General features: G+C 41.1%; 1 protein-coding gene across 1 annotated transcript in view; it reads left to right on the top strand.

The window, feature by feature from the left end:
* Positions 1-11,419: 11,419 nt before the first annotated feature.
* The window catches only part of ENO4 (enolase 4), a 28,834-nt gene continuing 17,692 nt past the window's right edge, over positions 11,420-22,561 (top strand). Inside the window, exons 1-7 of the mRNA XM_061191115.1 lie at positions 11,420-11,597; positions 15,025-15,153; positions 15,854-16,044; positions 18,045-18,190; positions 19,869-20,038; positions 20,134-20,265; positions 21,617-21,670. Of these exons, the coding sequence (XP_061047098.1) occupies positions 11,433-11,597; positions 15,025-15,153; positions 15,854-16,044; positions 18,045-18,190; positions 19,869-20,038; positions 20,134-20,265; positions 21,617-21,670 (987 nt within the window). The 5' untranslated portion in view covers positions 11,420-11,432. The remainder of the gene's footprint in view (positions 11,598-15,024; positions 15,154-15,853; positions 16,045-18,044; positions 18,191-19,868; positions 20,039-20,133; positions 20,266-21,616; positions 21,671-22,561) is intronic.

The following is a 22,561-nucleotide window of genomic DNA, read 5'->3' as shown; positions in this document are numbered from 1 at the left end:
AAAGCCTAAGTTTGTATTTGAATAAGAGAGAGAGGGAGTTTTGTTTTTTGTTTTTTTCAATTTAATTGATGGGAAGCACCACTTGCTAAATGAGATGCTGCCTGCCGCATTACTAATTCGGGAACGAAGTCTCAGGTGAATCACCTTCCAACGGGATGAGCCATGAATATATTTTGTAGCCAATGAAGTAAGGGCAGAGACATGCTTGTTATTGTACTTCTTTCCAAAAGGCAAAAACATCTGCCTGCTTTCTTGACAAACAAGAGTATAGCGAACTCAGATATTAAAAGGCCATTTAAAACTATACCGCTGAAGAAGGCCACAGAACTTTTTACATCTAAACCCCCTGAAAGGTTGTGGTACAAGCTCCATAACTATAAACAGGTACAACACTTTTTTTCCTTGGAATTTAGGAATTTTGGATTTTAGATTTTTAAATCTTTTAATATTGTCAGAATATACATGATATTCAGTTAGGGCAATTACCCATATTACACCAAAATACGCTGTATATAATAAAAGGTGTTTTTCCTTTATCTACCCATATGGTGAAGAAAATTTTTAAATTCTTTACGTTTAAACCCATTAAATAAGTTGATTCCTGGATAAGAAGAATTACGTTCACAGTCTTTCACCAGCAACTGGAATTTATTTTTTCTATGTGCTTATTATAAGGGAAGGTTTTTTTTTTTTTTTTTTTTTTTGGTCTGTAAAATGAGGGGGTGGAACTGAATGACCCCTAAAGTTCTGCCTGGCTCTATGATTTCCTTGTCTATAAAAATGACCCCTATCATGGCAAACAGAGAGATGAACGGTAAATACGACCACACAGTTGTTTCTAGCAGCTTTGCCTATTAGATAGGCTGTCAAGACAGAGTAAAAGTGGGTTAAGTAAGCCCCTGAGGCCAAGACTAGGAGCGCCTGAACCATCAAGGCCAGACCCCCAGACCCCCTCGTAAAACCCTGTGCAGCAGGAGGACCGCGCTGGGAAGGTGGGGGGAGCTGGAGGGTGGCCAGCCTGAGGCTGGTGCCCAGGCCCAGTGTCCTCCTCCTGAGCCCCCAGAGTGACAGTATGCGTGGACAGTGTTAACACCATTTCACCATATTTCTGGAGGAAGAAGAAAATCTGAAGAGGAGGAAAACAAACCAAAGGAGCACATCGTCAGAGAATGAGTGTCAAATCTGGCCGAAGCCGGGACTGGTTTCACTTTTGCATCCTCCTCTTTTCGTTTATTTGCACACGATGCAAGAGGTCTGAAAAGAATTCCAAAGTTCAGAGACAACAAAACGGGGCTGCACATCCTATTCCTCAAGTAGGCCTTCGTAGCACATTTTAAACCACCTGACTTTACAAGGTAGAACTTAACCTTGGGTTATGTGTCTTTGAACTTCATACTAAATAGGGTTTGTCAAGATGTTGGGCGTGCGTTTAAAAAAAAAAAGATGCATTTTAAAATGCTGCATCATTCCTATGTCTATGCACATCTATTTGATGAAAGGTGCACGCAGTGATGAGAATTACACCCCGGGCTAATATTTGATTGTTCTGAAGGGTAAGAGCTAACATTCTTCATAATCAGATTCTCTAAATTTACTTATACAGTGAGAGCCATGGGCATCTCAACCTGAACCCTTTATTTACTCAGTGTTTACATTTGTTACACGACACGGATCTCATCCACTAAAAGTTAACACACAGAAATGTTAAGATCCTTTATACTTAAATAAAAAGTTAACACCGGGCAGATGGGTAACAGTACCTATTGAAATATTTATATTCCATATGTAAGGTGTGCTTGCTTTCCATTTAGAAAAAGGATGTCAATTTGAAACTTGCTTTATAGCTCCTGAATTAATATAGAACCACCAGCTAAGGGAAGAAAAAGATTTTACTATTTTATTCCTTGGTACAAGGCATGGGATCATCTAAATGAACACTTCAGCTGCAGTTTTTTATGACTAAGTCAGACATTACAGAAGCTATAAAACATTACACACACAGACTTCACTCCCCTCCCCCATGAAAAGCTTGAGTCTACTTTTCTCATGCCCTATAATGTCCTTAGAATTACATGCTGCAAAGTTTCCTTTCTTTCAAAAGTCAGAAAGCACTAAGTGTTCCCCTACTGTTTTTTTCCAGTTTGTTTGATACAGGATCACAGCCCCTTTCCTCCAGTCATATCCTTTCAGAGTTATAGCTTATTTTAAAATATACAACAACAGAAATAGACACACGTTAGTAATCAACACAAGTATGACTGACCCACAGGACTAGTTGTAGGATGCCTACCATTAAAAAAAAAAAAAAAAACACTAAAATTTTACCTACACATTTTGTCAAAAACAGATGAGACAGGATGGCATGAGGTGTATAGTCCTAAAGCCTAAATTTGGAGAGGAAGGTGAGTCTCTCATAAACATAAACATCATACAGGCTGATCCAGATGTGGCAGCTGAGCCTTTACCCCAGAGGGTACAGGCGGGTGTGTGTCGTTCTCTGATCCACTAGCCAGGGTCTGGTCTTATGTCAAGTAGGGTAGTGCTTTTTATCTTAGCATTAGGGCTTGGAAAAGAGTGTGAAAAATTCGAGGCATCCCCTAGTGAGTCAGAATCGAACCCAGGCAACATACACAGGGGAAGGTAAAAACAGTCGTTGTCTTAGTTTAGAAAAAAACACACATGGTGATTCCTTCTGTTCTCATAGAACAAATAATACTTGGAGATAAAAAGTCTATTGCAAATATAAATTAAAAGAGAGCTTATAATTTTGAATTCTTCATTTTGATTGCATTTTTGGCTTTTGTAGATTTGTAATTATCTCAAAAAAAGACAACTAATTTTCCAACAATAGGTTTATGAGACATGTACAGAAAAATACAAATGGAACTTCTGTATATTTATATTTTTCTTGCAGTGGTCTTAGTTAATTCAAAACGGCTCTATTCTTCAGTAAAGTAACAAATGATACATAGGACAATATTCATTCTAAAGCTTATAAACTGATACACATTTTACTTATTTCAAATATCATACATTAAAAGTTATATTTTTGTTCTTACGCTGCAAAACATAGTCTTTGATTCTTACCCCACCAAAGACAGTCTTTGACTTTGTATTCTCAAAATCGGCGCAGAAACTTTATTTTTCCCTTATATCCTCTCAGTTTGGCTATAAAGAAACGAAAGCATTGATGATTAGGCAACCAAAGTTCAGGTCAGATCCACAAGTTAATAAAAATTCCAATAAGTGCTGGCATGGAATAATTTTACATCGAAAAGAAATCCGGTACTAGTTTTCCCAAACAGGGACTCCACTTTTAACATTTTAGAGGTAGAAAAATTCTTTAGAAGGTACAGACATCTACAGTTAACCAAGATGGCTCTTCTCTATGAAATTCCCTGCCTCGTGAGTTCATTTCACAATCTTCTCCATTTTCAAATTCCCAAATAGGTTATACAAATATTGGGCCATGAACTTTGGGAAAGATGGTTCCTTAGAACAGCTCAGGGATATTTTAAATCACTCTGTTGGTCATAAATCAACTCATTTTTACAGCAGTCTAACGGTAGCTATTGAACAAGTGCAGCTCCTTCTGGGAGCCGAGCCACTTCTGACAAGGGTAGTGGGAGAGAGTGGACCCCGGATTACTCACGATGCTGCCTTTGGCCGCATCTCCGCACACAAAAAGAAATGGAGACCAGAGGGCACCCGGATACTTCTATTCCAAACCTCACTTTTGCCTCAATTATTTATTTCAAATGAAAGTACCTTCACATAAAATCATCCTAATACACATCAACTCTTTATTTCTGTCCGAGCACTACCGTGTTAGATGCTCTTGCACGTTTCTTTTCCTTCCTGTCCCCAACTGTAGCACTTGAAATATAGTTACGCTGACTATAGCTAGAGCCGAAGGTAGGCATCATTAATAACGTATTAAAATTCTTTCCATTTTAGAAATAATATTTTAGTTTTTCACCTTACTATGTCTCTCCTTCAAGTATTAATGGAAACATTATTTGCTTTTCTGAAAAACCAATTCTGATCATTACTATTTTCCTTCTATGATATCCACCTAAGGTGTTGAATGCACAGTCACAAAATGTAATAATTGTATTATTTAATTAAAAACAGGATCCATTACCCCTTGCTAATATACAACACAATTCCCTGTATTGTCTTAAACTGTACAGGAATTTAATCTAACACATTAGATCCACATTAAAGATTCATTCGCAAGTGTCACCTTAAATTATTTTGTAAGTACATAGTGATTCAATGATAAAAAAATTATATATGACTGTCATATATGAAAGAGATGCAGTAAAATCAATATTGAGGAATTTGCCTAAAATTATTCACTAAAAACTCATGGAAATTTACTCCCCCAAATCATAGTTCTTCAAGAAGTAAGTCTCATCTGCATCTATGCCAGTATTTTTAAAAAATAGTCAAAGAATTAACTTCTCAAACAGGACAAAAAAGGCAAATCAAGGAAGAAAAAGAGAAAACAACAACAAGAACAACAAACAATCCTACACTTTGCCAATAACCAATGTAAAGAGTCAAATCCTAAATTTTTGACAACTGAATTTTTTAAATCTCCCAAATAATTTTTCAAAGGTTTAACAATACCATGAGATTCATGACCAGGCCTGCAGAAATCATCAGTTATAAAGGCATAGACAGTCTTTTGATTTTGCTAATAAGAAATAGATAATTCCTCTTAAGCAGATTAAAGTACATTTTCTAGGAAGTAAAATCCCCTTCAATTAGGTTCTTAGGTTTAATTACAAAAGTCAAACGATTTATTAGCTCTCACTCAAGTGCAGCAACAAAACACGTAGGCCCACAGCTCTCAGGGACCAGGAAACAAACCAAATCAATATTTGCACCAGTAACAAGAGAAAATATTTTTAGCCATAATTTTAAAAAATATCTAACTGGTCCTCTTAGCTGGGATTCCTCTCTTCTTTGCTGCTCCCTATGTGGAAAATACATTTAACTTTCTTTATTCACAATAAATGCAATTACTACATTTATTTTACTACTTTTATATTAAGAAAAGTACAAATTAGAAAACCTGGCCTTTGTCGGATATTTTATATGTATTCATTTTGCCTTATGAACCCCGTAATTATGTCAAAGAAATACTCTTAAGTTGTATCTATTTCTATGAAGTTAAAAATTGTCTATTTTAAAATGGCAAAATAGGTTGCTTAAAGAATTTCTTTTGCCTGATTTTTTTTCCTTTCCACTGTCTGAACTCGCTGGACTAATTGCCCTACTTCCAGTTTCACTCTGCCTATATATAAATCGTGTGTCTACACCCTGAAAAATACCAGTTAAACTGCCAGCAGCAACATCTCCAACAGTATCTTTTAGTCAGTGTCAAAGCCCTTTGAACAAATGACCGGAAGGCTGAATCTAAAACAGCCATTGACAGGATGCCAGTTTTGAACACTCACTTTACAACTATGACTCCAGCTTCCTGCTGCATTTGGGAAGCAAGAGAGAAATAACACATCAACTTTATAATCTTGTGCAAATGGTAAACGTCTAAAGGTCACTAATATTGTTTTAAGGGGGGGTTCCCCTTATCATTTAATTCAATTCCATCTGAATTCCTGTACAAAGCTAAATGAAGGTTTTCAGACAACTACCGCCAAACTGCTAGAAAATGCTACATTTTCCTTTTCCTTAATTTACTTGGTAATAATGACATCATTAATAATGACTGTGCCTATGTGTTGGGCACAGCGGGAAGAAGTTCACATGGATTTTTAAACTTAATTCATAGCAATCCTATGGAATTGAAAATACTAGTCAATGGGGAAACGGGCTCAGAGAGGTTAAGTAACTTGTACAAGGTCACACAGCTGGGAACTGGAAGAGCCAGGACTTGAATCCATGGGGTCTGATTCCAAGACCCAATACTTCTAGGCTTTCTTGGCAGGTAGCATCCATTATCAAACCATTCCCGGGTGAAGCCGTAGTCATTCTCCTTATGACATGATCCATGAAGAAATCTTTTAGAGCAGTGGTTCTCAACCTTGGCTGCACATTAATATCACATATTCAAAAGATACCCATGCTTGGGTCCCACCCCCCGAGATTCCGTTTTAATAGGCCTGGGGTAGGGCCCAGGCATCAGCATTTTTCAATAATACTACAGCAGTGAATAAAATAGGTAATCCTTCTCTTTGTGGTGCTTAAATTCTAATGTGCTTAGATTCTAGTAGAATCTAGTAGAATCCCCAGGTGATTCTAATGTACAGCCCTGACTGAGAATCAATGATCAAGAGATTAACACCATTTACCCAGGCTCCCCTCTCTAAGCTCTCAATGTGAGCAACTCAACTGGCTTCTTAGAGAGGATGGGCAAGAGTCTAGCAAAAGCTGACATGAGGCAGCAGAATCTGAGTTCTAGATTTGAGAGGCAGTGGAGCACAGTGGGAAATGCGTGGGCAATGGAGTCAGCCAGACCTGGGTTCAAATTCCATCTCTACTATTTATTAACGGTGTAACCTTGGGCCAGTCACTTACCTTTTGTGACTGTTTTGCAGATTCAATGGGATGATACAAGGAAAGACCCAGGCATATAAAAGGGCTCCATCAGTCGTAGTTACTGCTGTGTTTTTTGTTGTTGTTAGTACTACTACAGTGGAAATGACTATTGACGGGGGGCATTAGTAATGAAAAAATCAAATTAGGAAAAACATTTTTTTATTAGTCAAATCATTCCTACTTTTATTACTTAGCATTTAATTTACAGCTATTTATGTTGCAATTAGCTTGGCAATCATATTTCTCATTCACGACAACTGGGTGAGGAAGGGTAACATTATTACTCCCATTTTTTAGATGAGGAAAAGGCAACATTTCCGTCTATTCTGTCTCCAGTTTCTATGATTCTATGATTAAAGGCACCTGCAGTCATGTTCATTAGTTCCCTATGAAAAATGATATTCAACACAGATGGCAAATGCAGGAAAGAAGAATTAACAAGCACTTGATAGCAACCCCAAAATAACATCTAAATAATCACTTCTGAACGTTAAAGTCATGGCAAACAAGTTCCAATTTATATAAAGGTGTTGGAAAGGATTAAGGAAAAATGAACAAATACATTTTTATTTATCCTCATTCATTTAGGAAATGTCTGACATAGCTTAGAAGCTCTTTTTGAAATGCAGACTGAAAAATGGTTAATTTCCTCTATGAAGGATCTTCAGTTAGCAGATAGGAATAGACTAACATGTCCTGATATTTTATCTTGAATCAGAGCTACAAAGTAGGAGAGATCTGAGATGGAGAGCCAGTTCAGGGCTTCTCAATCAAGGTCCCTGAGAAGCCCATAGACGTGGGCAAGTGGCCTACAATTCCGAACATACACCAAACACACCCAGGACACTGAAGAATGGCTTGCCTTAAATGTATTTTTGTCACATGTACAGAATTCCCATGAATGAAATACAAATGCCTCTAGAGGGACCACTGAATTCAGTCACTATATATAACAACTATTACATGGGCTGTGGTGGAGGAGGGGGGGGGGGTGTCTCAATCTTTTGTTGTTGTTTAAAAGGAGTCTTCATAATGAAAAAGGCTGGGAAACCTTTTTCCTAACACTGATCTAGTCCAACCCTCTCATTTTATCCATGAGGTCCCAGAAGATCTTGGGGACAGCTGGGACTCCAATCTAAGTTTTCTAATTCCCAGACAAATGGTCCTCGTCCCACACCATACATCCCTTCCAATGCAGCAACCCCATTCTCTTTCTAAAGGAGGAGAGTATAGTCCTACCCTCTCTCCCTGGATATGTTCTAGAATTTTCTATATCTCCTGAGCCTTTCTTTCCCTTCATTTCCCTCCCCTCATCAACTCCCCAGTTTACACCTTTAGGGTGAGCAGCACTCAGTCCCTTTCAAGCTCTGACACTCTGTATGTACCCTTGGACATTTAGTCTCCATATGAAATGGAAATATAGTCACCAAGGTACTGAAACAAGGAGGGTGTTAAGTATATAAAATATGCATATGCATAAATGTATTTTACATCCCAAACCCTAGTACTTCTAATATCTATGGAAAAGAAGAAAATTGGAATATTCATGAATAATAATTTTATTTACTCTGGATCTGTCAACACCAATAGGCCATTAAACCCCTAGCACACCAACTTTTCAAAATGCTTTCACGTCTATTATTATTATTTCAGTTTATTGTCCCAATGGTTCACTAGGATGTAAGTGCTACTGAAGTGCCAATAGAACTTAAGTGCCACAAAGAGAAGAAATGTTATCCATTTTATTCACTGCTTTTCCCCCAGGGCCTAGAACAGTGCCTGAGGCATGGTAAGCATTCAGTAAATATTGGTTGATTGAGTGACTGACAGAAGTAAACAGGGAGGGTAGGTTTATTTATTTATTTAGCCTTCATTAAGTTTTATTTTTATTTGAGAAGATGGAATGATCCATAAGGTAAGAACTGAGTTCCTAAAAATCTCTTTTCAGTCTTCAATTCTCCTATAACATTTGACTTAATATCCTTCCCTCAAATATTTTTTCCCTCAAATATTTTTAATGTAATTCTTCAAAGTTATATAAGTAATACACTCATTTCAGGAAAATCAGATACCACTAATATATAAAAAGAAGAAAATAAAAGATCCCATCACCTAATGATGACACAATTAACATGCAAATGTATATCTTTTTAGACTTTATTCCATGCATGTGTACACACACAGACACACACATCTGACAAAGTCCCCAAACTCTCTGCCCTAGATTCCGGGCTGTGGATTTTTTTTCTTTTTTCTCTAAGTCCTTTTTGTTTGTCCCCCTGTGTCCTAAATAAATTTGTTCCCCAATATTTAGGTCCTGAGTTTAAGAGGATTGGCTTCCCTTTTCCCTCCAGAGGATTCATCTAGTCTTATTCAACTTTAAATTCTTTATGGATGTCTTATATCTGTGTCTTCAGTCCTCCCGTTCCTCTGGGATACCTCAAGCTTCACACATCTACAACCAAATGTACCACATTTCCTCCATCAAAACCAGATCACTCTCTCACTTACTGCATTTCTGTTAACTGAGACAGAATTCTACGAGTTATCCTCCATGGAGTCATCTTTGGTTCCCCAGCCCCACATCCAATTACTCAAAGTGATTTTCATCCTTCCATCCTGTCTCATCCTTCTCTTCCCATTGCTACCATTACTGTTTAGGCTCTTACATCTGTATTATTTTCTACCTGAGTCTCCTGCTTTTTTGCATAACCAAACACCCACCAAGCCTACCTACTGCTGCCAGTTAGCCTCCTCCAACACTCAGGAGGCTTCCATCTTGCCTATCCTATATTCAGAAGTTCGGGGGTGCTCCCCACTCTTACAGAATGGTATTCCAGTTCCTTCACAATCTCACCTCAGACTACTTTTCCAGCCTTATTTCTCATTGTTCCTGAAAACAAAGGCTTTGCTCAAACCAGCCTGGGGTACTCATTATTCACAAAATATCTGACTGTGAGTTAAGTGTTTATTATGTGTAAAGTCCATCCATTCATTCAACAAACATTTACGGAATATTCTGTCAGGTAATGTACTGATGCTGGGGACGCAACGGTGAACAAGACAGATCAAGTCCCTGTCCTTAAGGAATTTAGAGGCCAGTGGGTTATAGAGGGGAGACTGAGACATGATGGTCCCAGCCCGGGATGCTTCCAATTTTCCATTAAAGCGTCAAATGAATCAAGACATCCCTAAACGCTGAATTTTGCGGCTGCAGCTGCAAATGGGAAAGGAGTTCAGAAGAAAGGAAAGGCTGGCCACAGTGTGAGCTGGAGGGTGGAGCGTGGCTTCTTTGAAGATATGGGAGTCAACAGGCATTAAAGGATGGAAAGGATGGACGTGTGAGAGAAGGGGGTGCCTTCCATCTAAGGGGATATGAGGAAAGGCATGTGGTGGGATGGAACCAGCAGCAACAGCGCCGGCTTATCCTGAATAAACGTTCATTCAACCCCTGTTCAGGAGAGCACAAGCTCTGTCCCTGCAGCGAGGCTGAGGGGCAGTCTCCGCTGTACATGTGAGGATGACTCAGACTTGGCTCCTGTCATGGAGGGATTTCCATCTAGCAAGGATAAGGTAGATCCATGATGATCTATCACACCCCAGAAAGTTCCATTGTTCCATTAGAGAACTGGAAAAAACACCGAGGGAGTTCAGAAGGAGGTGCATGTCTGGGTTCTTACAGCACGATTTACAGAATCACATTATTTGTATGCATCTGCCTGCCTCTATTGAAAATAACTATCTTGTTTCAAAGTGTTTTCTCACTCACTTTCTCATTTTACTCTGACTTGTGAAGTAGGCAGAGCAGTTAAGATTGTTTTCCAGATGAGCAAAAGTGCAACATGAACGTTTTGCATGGTCTGCCTTAGGTCACGCACACCAACAGGCAAGAGCGGAACTAGAACACCCTGTCCATCTCAGCCCTTTCCTGCAGCAGAAGTATCTAGAGCAGAGGGCGCGCATTAAGAAGTTGTATAATTGCACGAGACACCTGGCAAGTGTAATAAAGCCAAGCAGGCAGTTTGGATTTAAAAGGGCAGGACGCAGGCAGCCTCTGAAGGTTCTGAAGAGAGAACATGACCCAATGACAGTCCTCCATTCCTGCTTCTCCTCCTCAAGTCTTGTCTGTAACACCCCACCCTAGGCCTGTCCTTAAGGTTCATCCCAAATTTTTTCAGCCCACACTGTTTTTCTCCTTCTACGGAAAAATTTCACCCCACTAGTCCCACTCATCTCCCAGGGGAGGGCGCGTGGCCGTTCTCTCCTGGACCTCGCAGTACGCCCAGCCAGCACACCGCTCTGCTCAGGGCTGGTTAGTATCTGCGGAATGACTGAATTCCTGGGTCCTCCACAGCTTAGTAAGGGTACCCAGAGTTCTTACAACCCTCCCCCCGAGAGGGGGCCGGCACAGGCCGCCGCCCGGAGGAGCTCCCCGACCGCGAGGAACGAGGGGGTGGCTGGGGAAAGCCCGATGGCCTGAGTCCCAGGGCCACCGGGAACCGGCGCCACCCGAGGTTCGAGTCCCCAGCTGGAAGCCGGGGCTAACCCTCTCACGCCTCCGCAAAAAGCGCTTCATGAGAGCGTTAACTATCTTCCCATCTGAAAACCTTCGGGGAAAGAGTGGAAAACGACGCCGGGAAGGAGCCGGTCTCAAGAGTCAATGAACCCAACCCCGTGGGCCAAACCCTCAGGGAGAGGGAGGGCGAGGAGGGCGAAGTAGCCATTCGCTACTCCGGCTGCGGGAAGAACCAGAGGCTGGAAGCGTCGCGAGATCTGGGGTCGGGATCTCGCTGCGTTGCCTAGCGACTGGGAGGACGCTCGCGGGCCCCCCAGCTAACCCCCGCAGTAGCCTTAAATCTCCTACCATGGGGGAAGAAGGCGGCGGCCGCAGCTGTGGGACCACTAGGGACCTGCAGAAGCTGAAGCAGCAGGCGATGGAGTACTACCGGGAGAACGACGTTCCGCGCAGGCTGGAAGAGCTGCTCAACTCCACCTTCTACCTCCAGCCTGCCGACGTCTACGGGCACCTGGTAGGGACCTGGGACAAGAACCCTCTCCTCTCCAGCCCCTCTCCCCACGCCCCGCGCTGCGCCAACGCCGTGCGCCTGCGCCACAGAGTCGCGCACGCGCGCCGCCGCCGCGGGGTCGGCGACAGTAGTTGCGCGGAGCCGCGACCCTGAAGGGAAGAAGCAGGGCGGAAGTCTGGGTGAAGGAGTCTCGAGAGAGAACGTGGTGGACTGGAAGCTGCTAGAGGAATGAGCACTCTAGGCGACAGCTCAGGACCTGGCAGGCATCCTCGCTACCTCCGGGCGGGCCTGCCACGGCTGCCAGTTGACTTTTTAATCACAGACCTTAATACCTCGTAGCTCAGTTTACCAACCTTCAGCGGCCTCCTTTTGACCACGGGACGAACACCTTGGTATTCGCTACAGCTTACCCTCAGCCTACCCCGGGGCCTCATACCCAGCAGGCTCCCATCGCTGCCAAGTTTCAGTCGATTTCAAACGTCCGCTCCTTGGCTTGTGCGCCCTTCCCTTCCTGGATGCCCGTCCCACCTGACCAGCTCGCACCTAGACTTAAAATTTAGTTCAGAGTCTTGCCCACTTCGCCCAGGACTAATCGTCCTTCAGCGTCCTTGTAGTGTCCCCTGCATGTACTGAAACCCTCCCTGGGCAGCTTGTGAGCTCCTGTGGAGAGCAGGGGCCTTTTCATATACCCCTCCTAAGCTCTGTGCCCAGCGCACCATCTGGCACATATCTTAGCCTTAAGCAGTGGGCAGTTGAAACAAAGGCAAGCGTTTTCTCACTTCCAGATCCATAAGTACTAACCAACACCCACCTTCTGGAAGGCATCATGGTTGGGACTGGTAGGAATTTGCACTATGGTGAGGCAGTATGACAACACCAAGCAGAGTATTTAAATGCTGTGAAGAAGCATGAAGTGTTTACAGGGTTCAAAACCACATCTTGTAGATGCAGTTAATATAGGGGATGTTCCACGAATGTTTATTTTTCTCGGTCTTGGCCTATACATCAAACTGGGAGAGGGGCGAGGGGGGGAGGTGTTTATTGATGCACCCTGTGCTATGTGCTTTATGTGATATCACTTCATCCTTAGGACCACGGTGAGGTAAATATTATGACTCCTGTTTTACAAATAAAGAACTGTGGCCCAGTGAATTTAAATGATTTTCCCAAGGGACACAGTGAATGACAGTGAGAAATCAAACCCGGTCTGTGTCCCTAGTACCTAGCAGAGTGCGTGGTACATAGTGGACAGTCAGGAACTATTTGTGGGATGAATGAGGGAATGCAACTCCCAATTCCATTATCTTTCCACTGTCTCTTGCTAGAGGAATTCTTGAAAGTTAACGACTTCCTCATTTTACAAAGACACCAAGCCCTTGTCTCACAGCTACTTAGTGAAAAAGGTAAGACTGGAAACTTGGACTCTTGTCCCCAGTGTAATGCTCTTCCCAGCCTATTAGGTAGCCAGGTCTTTGGTTTGCACAGCTCTCTGGGAGTTTATACCTCGGTTAGGGACAAAAGCCACCGATACATAAGATAACTGGAGTAATAGATAGGGTGATATAGGATTGTGTGCTAGACTGAGGAATAGATCACTGTGTGCCTGTTATAGGAATTCAGGGGTGGGGAAGATCCCTGTGGGCTGTAGCATCTGAGAGTTTTGGCTTGGGCTTTGAAGGATGTTCAGGAATTGGATTGGCATAAAGGCAACCTGCTTTTCATTTTCCCAGTCACTGCCCCGGTTTTGGCCATCTCCCCCTCTATCAAGTCCATCCCGCATAGTGCTGCCAGAGCAATGTTCCTAGTCCGAAATCTGACCATCATTCTTTTGCTCATAAACTTCCTGTGGTTCCCCCTTGCATGCTGAGTAAGATCAAACACGCTCCAGTGTGTGACTCACAGTGCTCGCCCCGCTACCTCGGTAACAGGCTCCACTCCCCTGCCCCTCCCCCACCGCTCCTCCGCACAGGCGCACTGACTTTCCCCTACAGCGTGAAGTTTCCCAATTCCCTCCCCTTCACTTATCCTATTCCCTCTACCTGAAGTACCTGCCCTCAGTTTCTCCCTCTTGTCTGCCTGTTGAAATACTACACGACCACCAGTGTCCAGCTCAAATGCCATTTCTTCTATGCTTCTCTTACATATTAGAGAAATTCAGGGATGGGAAAGAACCCTGTGGGCAACAGCAATATTATTTACTATTGCATAAAACTTATAATTGAGAGTTTGAGAATTTAATGACGTAGTGTATACGAATGTGCCCAAGGTTGTGTCTGACATTTATGAATTTATACAAGATTTAATTTATGGAATACTAAATATGCCAGGCATTGTGGTATGTGATACAGTGATAAACAAGACAAAGTCACTCCTGCAAGGTACATCCTAAGCATTTTTTTAAAAGTTAGTTCCATTCTCCTCCTAACACAATATGTGGTACACTGTAGGTGCTCATTGCTTGTTGAATTGAACTCACAAGGTATAAGCTAGATCGTATTTTTCTTCTCCCGATTCTATCTAACTTCATTTAGGTACTTACTCTGTAATATACAAACCATCATCCTTCAAATGCATGGATAGCTTGAAAATTGGCTTTTGCTTTAGTTCTGCTGGCCACCACCTTGGTGCTGGCACATTGCTGATGGACGTTAATGACCTGTTATGTAGGTTGAGGTCACTGGATTTTGAAGTGAAAGATAAGAGGCCTGGTCTGCTAAATGAAAATGAAGAGTGAATACTGTCTGGTGATAAAGGGGGTGAGGAGGGTGGGCCTTCACTCACCCCTCTTCCTTCTCTCCCAGCTTCCGCCCCTCTGCGTAGGGACACCGTACTGAATCTTTTTACTCAGGCTCCTGAGTGGACTTTCTCCCTCAGCTTCATTCTCTTTCTTCCGTCTCTTTCTTGGATCACTTCCAAATGACTTCTGCTCTTCCACATCAATGAAACTGCTGTTACTAAGGTTCCAACAATCCTCTTTGAACATGTAGTTCTACGCATGATCTGACGGTAAGTGAAATACAGCCTCTGCGTAAGTCTTCACCATTAAAATATCCGGTGCCTTGTTGGGAGGAATGAAAATAGACACACTTAAGGTTTTTTAGGTTTGAATGCATCACAGTATTCTAGAGACCAATTGACTTCGGTATCTTGGACAGAAGGATAGGTTAGGCCCGACTAAAGAGTGACACGAGACCTTTAAATAAAGACATGTTTGCGAGTTTCTGCTGAGAGTTCAAAAAGCAAACTGCCCCACGTACCAGAGGCTAAATCCAAATCTCTGAACGTTCCCGCAGAGCTGCTAGACTAATTCCAGAACGAGGAGGACATTCAAGGAGAGGTTTAGTAGAAACTAGAGTAAATGTGAATGACCTTTTAAAGATTAATTAGATGTGGTATTGTGATTTTTGTGTTTTTTGTGTGTGTGTTGAAGGCAAGCTGCTTTTCTAAACTTGCAAAGCCTCCCACCATATGCAAAGTCGTGGGGAAAAATGTGCTGGATGGACTGGGGCTTCCAACACTGCAAGTGGAAATATTCTGCACCGTTCAAAACTTTCCCAAGGTAGGAGGCAGCTTAAATGTGTTCTTCACTATGTCCTGGCTCCACTGCATTTATTAGCATGTATTGTCTAAATTGTGGAAAATTAACGTTTTGAAATTCAGTGTGTGCGAAATACACACACACTATTTGTAGGTAATTATGAACACAAAGCATGAATCATACAATCTTCCATGATGGTTTATTAGGTTACGTGTACTATTGGTACAGACATGACTTGGTAACCTGAAGATGATCCAAGATGGAGAAAGGAAATGGGGCAAAATAGTTTAAAAAACTGACATTATTAATGTCATGAATTCTATAAGTCTGCAGATAGGGTTGTAGATTCATATGCTTATATATAGATTTATAGATATATAGACCGATCTACATAAAGAAAAATTCATTTTCATAAATGAAAATAGTTATGATTAAATTTGTCTCCTTTTAGCTATTTTTTAGAGAGGTAGTGATAAAAATGAAGTTCAATGTAGGGTTTTTAGGAGGGTATTTTAACAAGGTAATAATTTTAAACGTTCCTTCAAGTTGGGTTCCATCGTGTTTCAATAGCTATAAAAATATCTCAAAGAAAATTATAGATTCTCATTTTCTCTTTGAAATTGGTGATAAAAGATCATGTACCTTAAAAGCTGGATACATTCAATTTCCTATTTCCTATGAAAGGTAGGGAAAATGTAGAACACGTTTATATTGTTTTCAGAATATATGTTCTGTGGTGATCTCAACTCACTTCGAAGTCCACGAGAACGCTTTACCCGAGCTAGTTGAAGCAGAGGAATTAGAAAGGTCGGATGCCGTCAGCACTGCGGTCCGGTGGGTCAATGAAACCATCACCGAGGAGCTTCAGGGCTTAGCTCCTTCTAACCAGGCTGAGGTGGATCAGGTGCTCAGGTAAATTTCGCACTTTGAAATGTGAGTGTCCAGTATAACTATGTACCTCTTTTCTTTCCATTTCACCTGCCAATGAAATGGGTCTGTCATATCTATAGGGTACAATCAGGAAGTCAATTAAGAAGCATATGCTAAAGCAGCAAAATTTAGCATAAAATGTTGTTTTTCTTCTGAAAACCCTGTTATTAAAATTTTACTTTGTAAGGCTACATAAGGCCTTTTGGCCTCTTTTATGCATAGAGCTTTCCTAGGATTCAGTGAAAAGTTTCTCAGGAAAAGGGTTAAGAATCCAGACGTCCTCCTTTCCCCCTCCCCACCTCCTCACATGCCCCCCTCGTCCATGAGCCTCTCTTATCCTTTTATATAGCCCAGTGGGTGATGCTTATGTTCTGACCTCCAGACACAACCAAGTCTTCCAGGTCTTGCCCATAGGTTGACTCTAAAATGTGAAAACCAAGGAACTATTTACTAGGGCTATGTGAGCACTGTTCAATGCCTAACCAAGTGTGGGTTAGCATTACTTTTCCTTTTGTGTGGGTCCAATGCTACAACCCTCTTGGCCAAAGAAGGGTCAACTGGATCCTCTTTCTCTAAGCTTCATCACTTGCTTAATTGTGCATAACTTCGCATTTTAGTTTGCCTCAGAGTTGGATCATGACCTTATAAAAAACTTGTTTGAATAGTTTTTGGTTGTCTTACAGTTTTTGAATGCTATTCCACTTAGTCCTTTGTGTGTGTGTGTTATTTGCTATTTTTTTTTTTTTAGGCAATCTTTTTTTTTTTGAATTTTTAAATTTTATTTATTTTTTTATACAGCAGGTTCTTATTAGTTATCTATTTTATACATATTAGTGTATACATGCCAATCCCAATCTCCCAATTCATCACACCACCCGCCTCCGCTACTTTCCCCCCTTGGTGTCCATAACGTTTGTTCTCTACATCTGTGTCTCTATTTCTGCCCTGCAAACCGGTTCATCTGTACCATTTTTCTAGGGTGTTACTTGCTATTAACACATCCTTATTTTTTCCCAAGCTCTCAGTCATACCTTCTATTCTGTTACGTTCCTTTTTTCCTGGAGTTTTCCCTCCCAAATCTCCCATCATGACTGGTTCCTCTTTAGACCTACTACAGAGATGCCATAAGACATCCCTTCATTGTTCTCCTGTTTCCTGGATCCCATATTGTCCTTTTTCTTAAATTGCTGGATTCTAACCTTTAAAAGTAAGGATGAGAAAAGGGTATTTGGGATGTACATTTTTTGAGTTCTTACATGTGTGGAAATGTCAGTACTTTCCCTTTGTGGTTTACAGTTTAGCTGAGTATAGAATTCTCATTTGAAATCAATTTCTCTCAGTACTTTAAAGGCACTGCCCCATTGGCATCTGATGCAAATCTGATTCCCATGTCTTTTTTTTTTTTTTTGGCTTATTATTGTTGTTTTGTCTGTGGAAGCTTTTAGCCTCTTTTTATTCCGGGGAGCTGATATTTTACATAGATGCACCTAAGCTGGATTTCCCAGCAGTTTTCTTAACTGTTCATTTTAAGCACCCACCTCAAAAAAAAAAAAAGAAAGAAAAGAGAAAGAAAGAAAGAAAAGGAAGTCCTGCACATAGTGCTATGTATTTCACTGTCTATTCTTGCCTCATTTTTAGTCTGATGGTCATTTATTCAAAAAGAAAATCCAATAGCCCTTAATCAAATTATATCTTCAAATTTTACTTTAAAAAATAACAAACAGGGCTCAGATAATTTTAAAAATGAGCACCTAAAATCTTTAAACATTTATTTCCAGGTCAAAATGATTTTCAGTTCTTGAACATAGTTTTATAACAGCATCATTTTTAAGCCTTGGAAATTGAAGCTGACTTGTTCTTAGGTAGCTTAAAAAGCAGAGTTAACTATTGAAACATTTTGGGGTCAGCACTAAAACATGACCAAAATTACGAGTGATATTTCTCAATATCTCATTGTAAAGCCATACTTTCTTACCATTAAGGACATTCTTTGAAAGTAAAGTACAAGAAGATAAGGAGAGAAAAGAATTGGAAGAGAGCCTGGAAGACTCCACAGTGCCTACACCTTCACCTCTAACACCACCACCGCCTCCTCCACCTCCAGCCAAAAAAAAAGGACAAAAGCAAGGTCGGTGGCTTATCATCCTGCAGGACCATTAGTAACAAACGTGGAGGAAGAAAGGCTGAAACTTGGACTGCCTTTCCAAGTTCAAATCTCTCTGCTGCAGACCTAGGTTGGAGTCCCACCAGGTATCATCCATCCTCCACGCCACTTCCTTGCTTAAAGCTACTGTGTGAGGTGGGCACGGTTTTCCCCCACCCCACCCTCCATTTTTATTTGTAAGATAAAAATATTTCTTACCCAGAGGTGAACACTTAGTAAACAGAGTGCACTGAACAGTGGCAGTGCCCAAGGCAGGGAAGGGGAGGGTGGCATGGAGACCTTTAACTGCTCCTCAAAAAGCCACTCCATATTTTAAAGATTAATGATATCCTTTGATATGGATAACCAACATTTCCTCAGTCATAGGTAATATATTAATGAAACTTATCTTTGGAAGACCTTGCTATTTTAAGACAAATAATCTTAAAGTTATCGTGGCCCTTTGTTCCATGCCTTCCAACATATGGCTAACCTCAGCTCCTCCAGTATGTTAATTCTGGAGCTGCTGCTAGAGCTGTTGTAACAGTGATTTGTGTGTCTGTCCAACTACAACGTGCTCCTGGAGGACATGAGTCATGCCTCATTCAATTTAGCACTGCCAGCGCCTAGCACAATGCCGGGAACAAACTAAACACCAGATAAGTGTGGGTTCCATTAAATAAGAAAGTACAAGAAGCAAGGACCAAAGAGATCGTGAAGCCAAGGTCTCTTATTTCATAGATTTAGATACTGAGGCCCAGAGAGGGGAGGAGAGTTGCCCAAGGCAGAAGAATCCTGTTAGACCAATCTTCTCCTGGAGGGTGGGGATGACCACTACCGAATCATAGGTAGAGACTGCCAATAGGTGTTCATTTGGTGGTTTCTTTTGACTGATAGAACTTGGAACGTAAGAAGGGAAGAAGTAGGAGGGGAAAGTAATTTGCTAAACATTTAATATGTGCTGGGTGCTCACACATCTTATTCCACTTGTTTTACCTACCTGACTCAGGTCAGTAGCTGTGGGGAAGGAGAGGACAGGAGGAAAACTAGAGATTTATTATGGACATTGTGGTACCTGATCAGACGGGGTGGCTGAGAATATGTGAGAGTGAAAGATGGGTGAGGATTCTGGGTGGATGGTTAGATCTGGAAAGAAGTCCTCATAGAAAAGGGCATCCGTTTGGGGTGGGCAAGCAAGACAAGTAGTTAGATATTCACATGAGATATTCAACTCGAAGCTGGGTATGCAAGAGCGATGGTGGGACATAGGAAAACAAAGGGTTTGGAATTCAAAGACTGTCCAAATCCTCTCTCTGTTCACTTTCTGTTAGGTATTGGGCAAGTCTTTGAACCTAAGCCCCCGTTTAGGTGAGATAACAATATCTGCCCCACATGACTGTTGAAGGATTTAATACTGAATGTTCTAAAATTTCTTAGGCAAAATCCATGGCTAAGGATTATTTGAGCATTAGGGAGTAGTAAGTGACATCAGACAGAAACTTCTCAGGGGTTGAAGTGGTGAATATTTTCTTGCCAGCCTCAGCTTTCAACCTTTCTTTATGCTGGGCCTTCACATCTATAAGTAAAGCATTAAAAAAATATATAGTTTTATTATAGTCAAACTTTCTAGAAAGCAATCTTTTATCAATATTTTTTTCTTCAGGGAGGAAGGATACTCTTACAGAAAAACCAATTATACCCCCAGAACCTGTTGAACCCATACTCTGTGGCAGCATGGCCATAGGAGCTGTGTCACTGGCTGTTGCCAAAACCAGTGCCGTGCTGGGCAATAATCCTCTATACTTAAATATTGCACTGCTGAAGCACCATCAGGTTAGTACCCATTATATTCCTTTACAAGGACCCATGAGTATCTCAAGATGAATGAACCATGTTTCTCATTTCGCCTTACTTTTCCCCTTTTTCAGGATCAGCCAGCAAAGCTAACTATACCTCTCCTGATGGTATCTCTGGTCAGCTGTGGGAAGTCATCACCTGGCAAGCTGAATTTAATGAAAGAAGTGATTTGTATACCCCATCCTGGATTAACAGCTAAACAAGTACCTTACATTATCTCAAACTACCTTTTCTTAAAAAACAAAAAACCTTCATCATCAATGAGTTTTTAGTGTATGTTCCTAAGGCTTATGACACCAAGGGAATAGGAATTAAATATAAAATGAGAAAAAAAAATTTAGGAAATTAGGGAAGTGGGACGAAAACAAGACCTCAAACGAAAGGGAACCAAATTTAGACCACCTTGGATCTCCAGCTCATCACAACAGTGACTCATGCTAGTGGCTGACAGAGAAGCCACGGGCGAGTGACTTTGCAGGCCTTGATAGTGCTGGAAGGATATTCTTTGGGGCAACTGAGATTTTTTAATTTACTAGTCTATGCACTATGGCTGCAACAAGAGGAAGGTGGCACTTTCATAGCGGCCCTTCTGTTAAGTAGGAACTGCAGGGCCTAGCAGATTGCCTGGCACGTAAGAGAGGTTTAGTGCATGTTTATGGAATATGGAATGAAGGAATCCTAAGTGGCATCTTTACTACTCAGAGGTTTGTTAGTGTCTCATTGTTCTTCAGTGGCATGAATGAGTCAATATGCCTTTTTAAATCTTCATGAATTATTCTACCAATTAGGCATTTGGGAGAACTAACATTTGTGTCCTACAGTGGATGTTTACAGGAAAAGTACAGGAAGCTCCATCCCCTCTGGTAGTATATTGACTGATATTTTATCTAAGCTAGTGACAATCATTTTTTTAAATCTCAAGGTAATTTCTTTATGATAAAGAATTCTTTTTTAGGGAGAATAGTCATTACTCACTTCTATCAATTTTGGAAGACTAGGATTTATATCTGGCTCACCATCTGTCAGATCATGTTCAGATCCTGGCGCCAGGATCTTTCCTTCAGTTAATATCTGCTATTTGGGTACCAGAGCATTTGGCATGCCATTCTTCATCTGTCTCCATATGCAGATCCCACCATCATCAGAATACATTTTTCTACTTTCTAAGTGACAGTGGATTTATACTAATTCAAACACTATCATGCAGAATCCCTTGATGACCTGTGACATGTATTGCAAGAAGGTTGGTCAGGAGACCATGAAAGAGAATGAAGTTAACTTGATCCAACCAACTGAACCAATCAGTTCTGAACAATGAAGAGAGGATAATGAGGAAGAAAAACCTCTCATTCATTTTCAACCAAATAAAAATTGAGGGTTGAAGATTAACATTTAATCTTCTGATTTTGTAGGCCATATGTAATTCACTAACCAGGATGCATTATCAGGGACCCTACAGATTTTCTGAGTTAGAAATAGCCATGTGTGGTATACGTTTTTATGTTTAAAATTCTAGACTGCAGTTGTGGAAGATCATGGTTATTCTACTTACAGGGTGTGGACATGCTTCTGGAAATTCAGAAACACATTAACAAAACAATTGAAATGGTATGTAAAGAGAATCTATGGTATCTAATAACTGATGCTTATATACCTTCTAGTAACCAAATTGTAGTTCATTATGCAACAAAATCAATATTGTTGTTACAGATATGAAAACATATTAATTTTCTTTGGGTTTCCCATATGAGCCAAGCTTATACATTCCCTCATTGGCTATGGGTCCAGTTTCTAATGGAACTTAACAATCTTGTTTTGATTTCTGAGGCAGCTGGCTCTACGCTAAGATCATCCCTTTGGATTTGCAAAGAAAGAAAGGATCTGGCCCCTAGGATTAGTGAGAGGCAGTTTGGTATAATGGTTAAGGCACAATCACTTGTGCCTGCTTAGAATCCTGGTGTTGGGCAAACAAGCACCCTTGGCTGAGCAGCCCTTGAGGGGGAAAGTCACAGAGGCAGTATGAGGGGCAGCTGTATGAGTCAGCGGGTTGTTCCATCATATTCTAACTGGGGTAATGCACAATGATGTGGCAGGGCTGAGGGACCCAATCCTTGTCTCTTATTTTGGACTAATACTGCATTTATAGAGAAGTTGCAGAGATAGTGCAGAGAGTTCCCAAATACCCCTCACCCAGTTTCCCCCAAGGTTAACAGGATACATTACCATAGCGTATTCATCAAAACTAAGAAATCAACATGCTACATTACTAATAACTAAACTCCAGACTTTATTTGAATTTCACTGGTTTTTCCACTAATGTCCTTCCTTTGTTCCAGGATCCAATCCAGGACCCAATATTTATTTAGTGTGAGGCTTTTAAGCTACATGATTAGGAAGCACTAGCTCCTTCCCCAGCAGGATGGGGGCCGAGATATAATCTCAGTACGACATAAAGGAACTTTGGCTCCAGTGCTGTCTTGCCAGCACAGAATATGTGAT

The sequence above is a fragment of the Eubalaena glacialis genome, chromosome 1 (assembly GCF_028564815.1).
Source record: "Eubalaena glacialis isolate mEubGla1 chromosome 1, mEubGla1.1.hap2.+ XY, whole genome shotgun sequence".
NCBI classification, from domain to species: domain Eukaryota; kingdom Metazoa; phylum Chordata; class Mammalia; order Artiodactyla; family Balaenidae; genus Eubalaena; species Eubalaena glacialis.
Note: the sequence above shows the minus strand (reverse complement) of the source record. Positions and strands in the feature narration are given on the sequence as shown.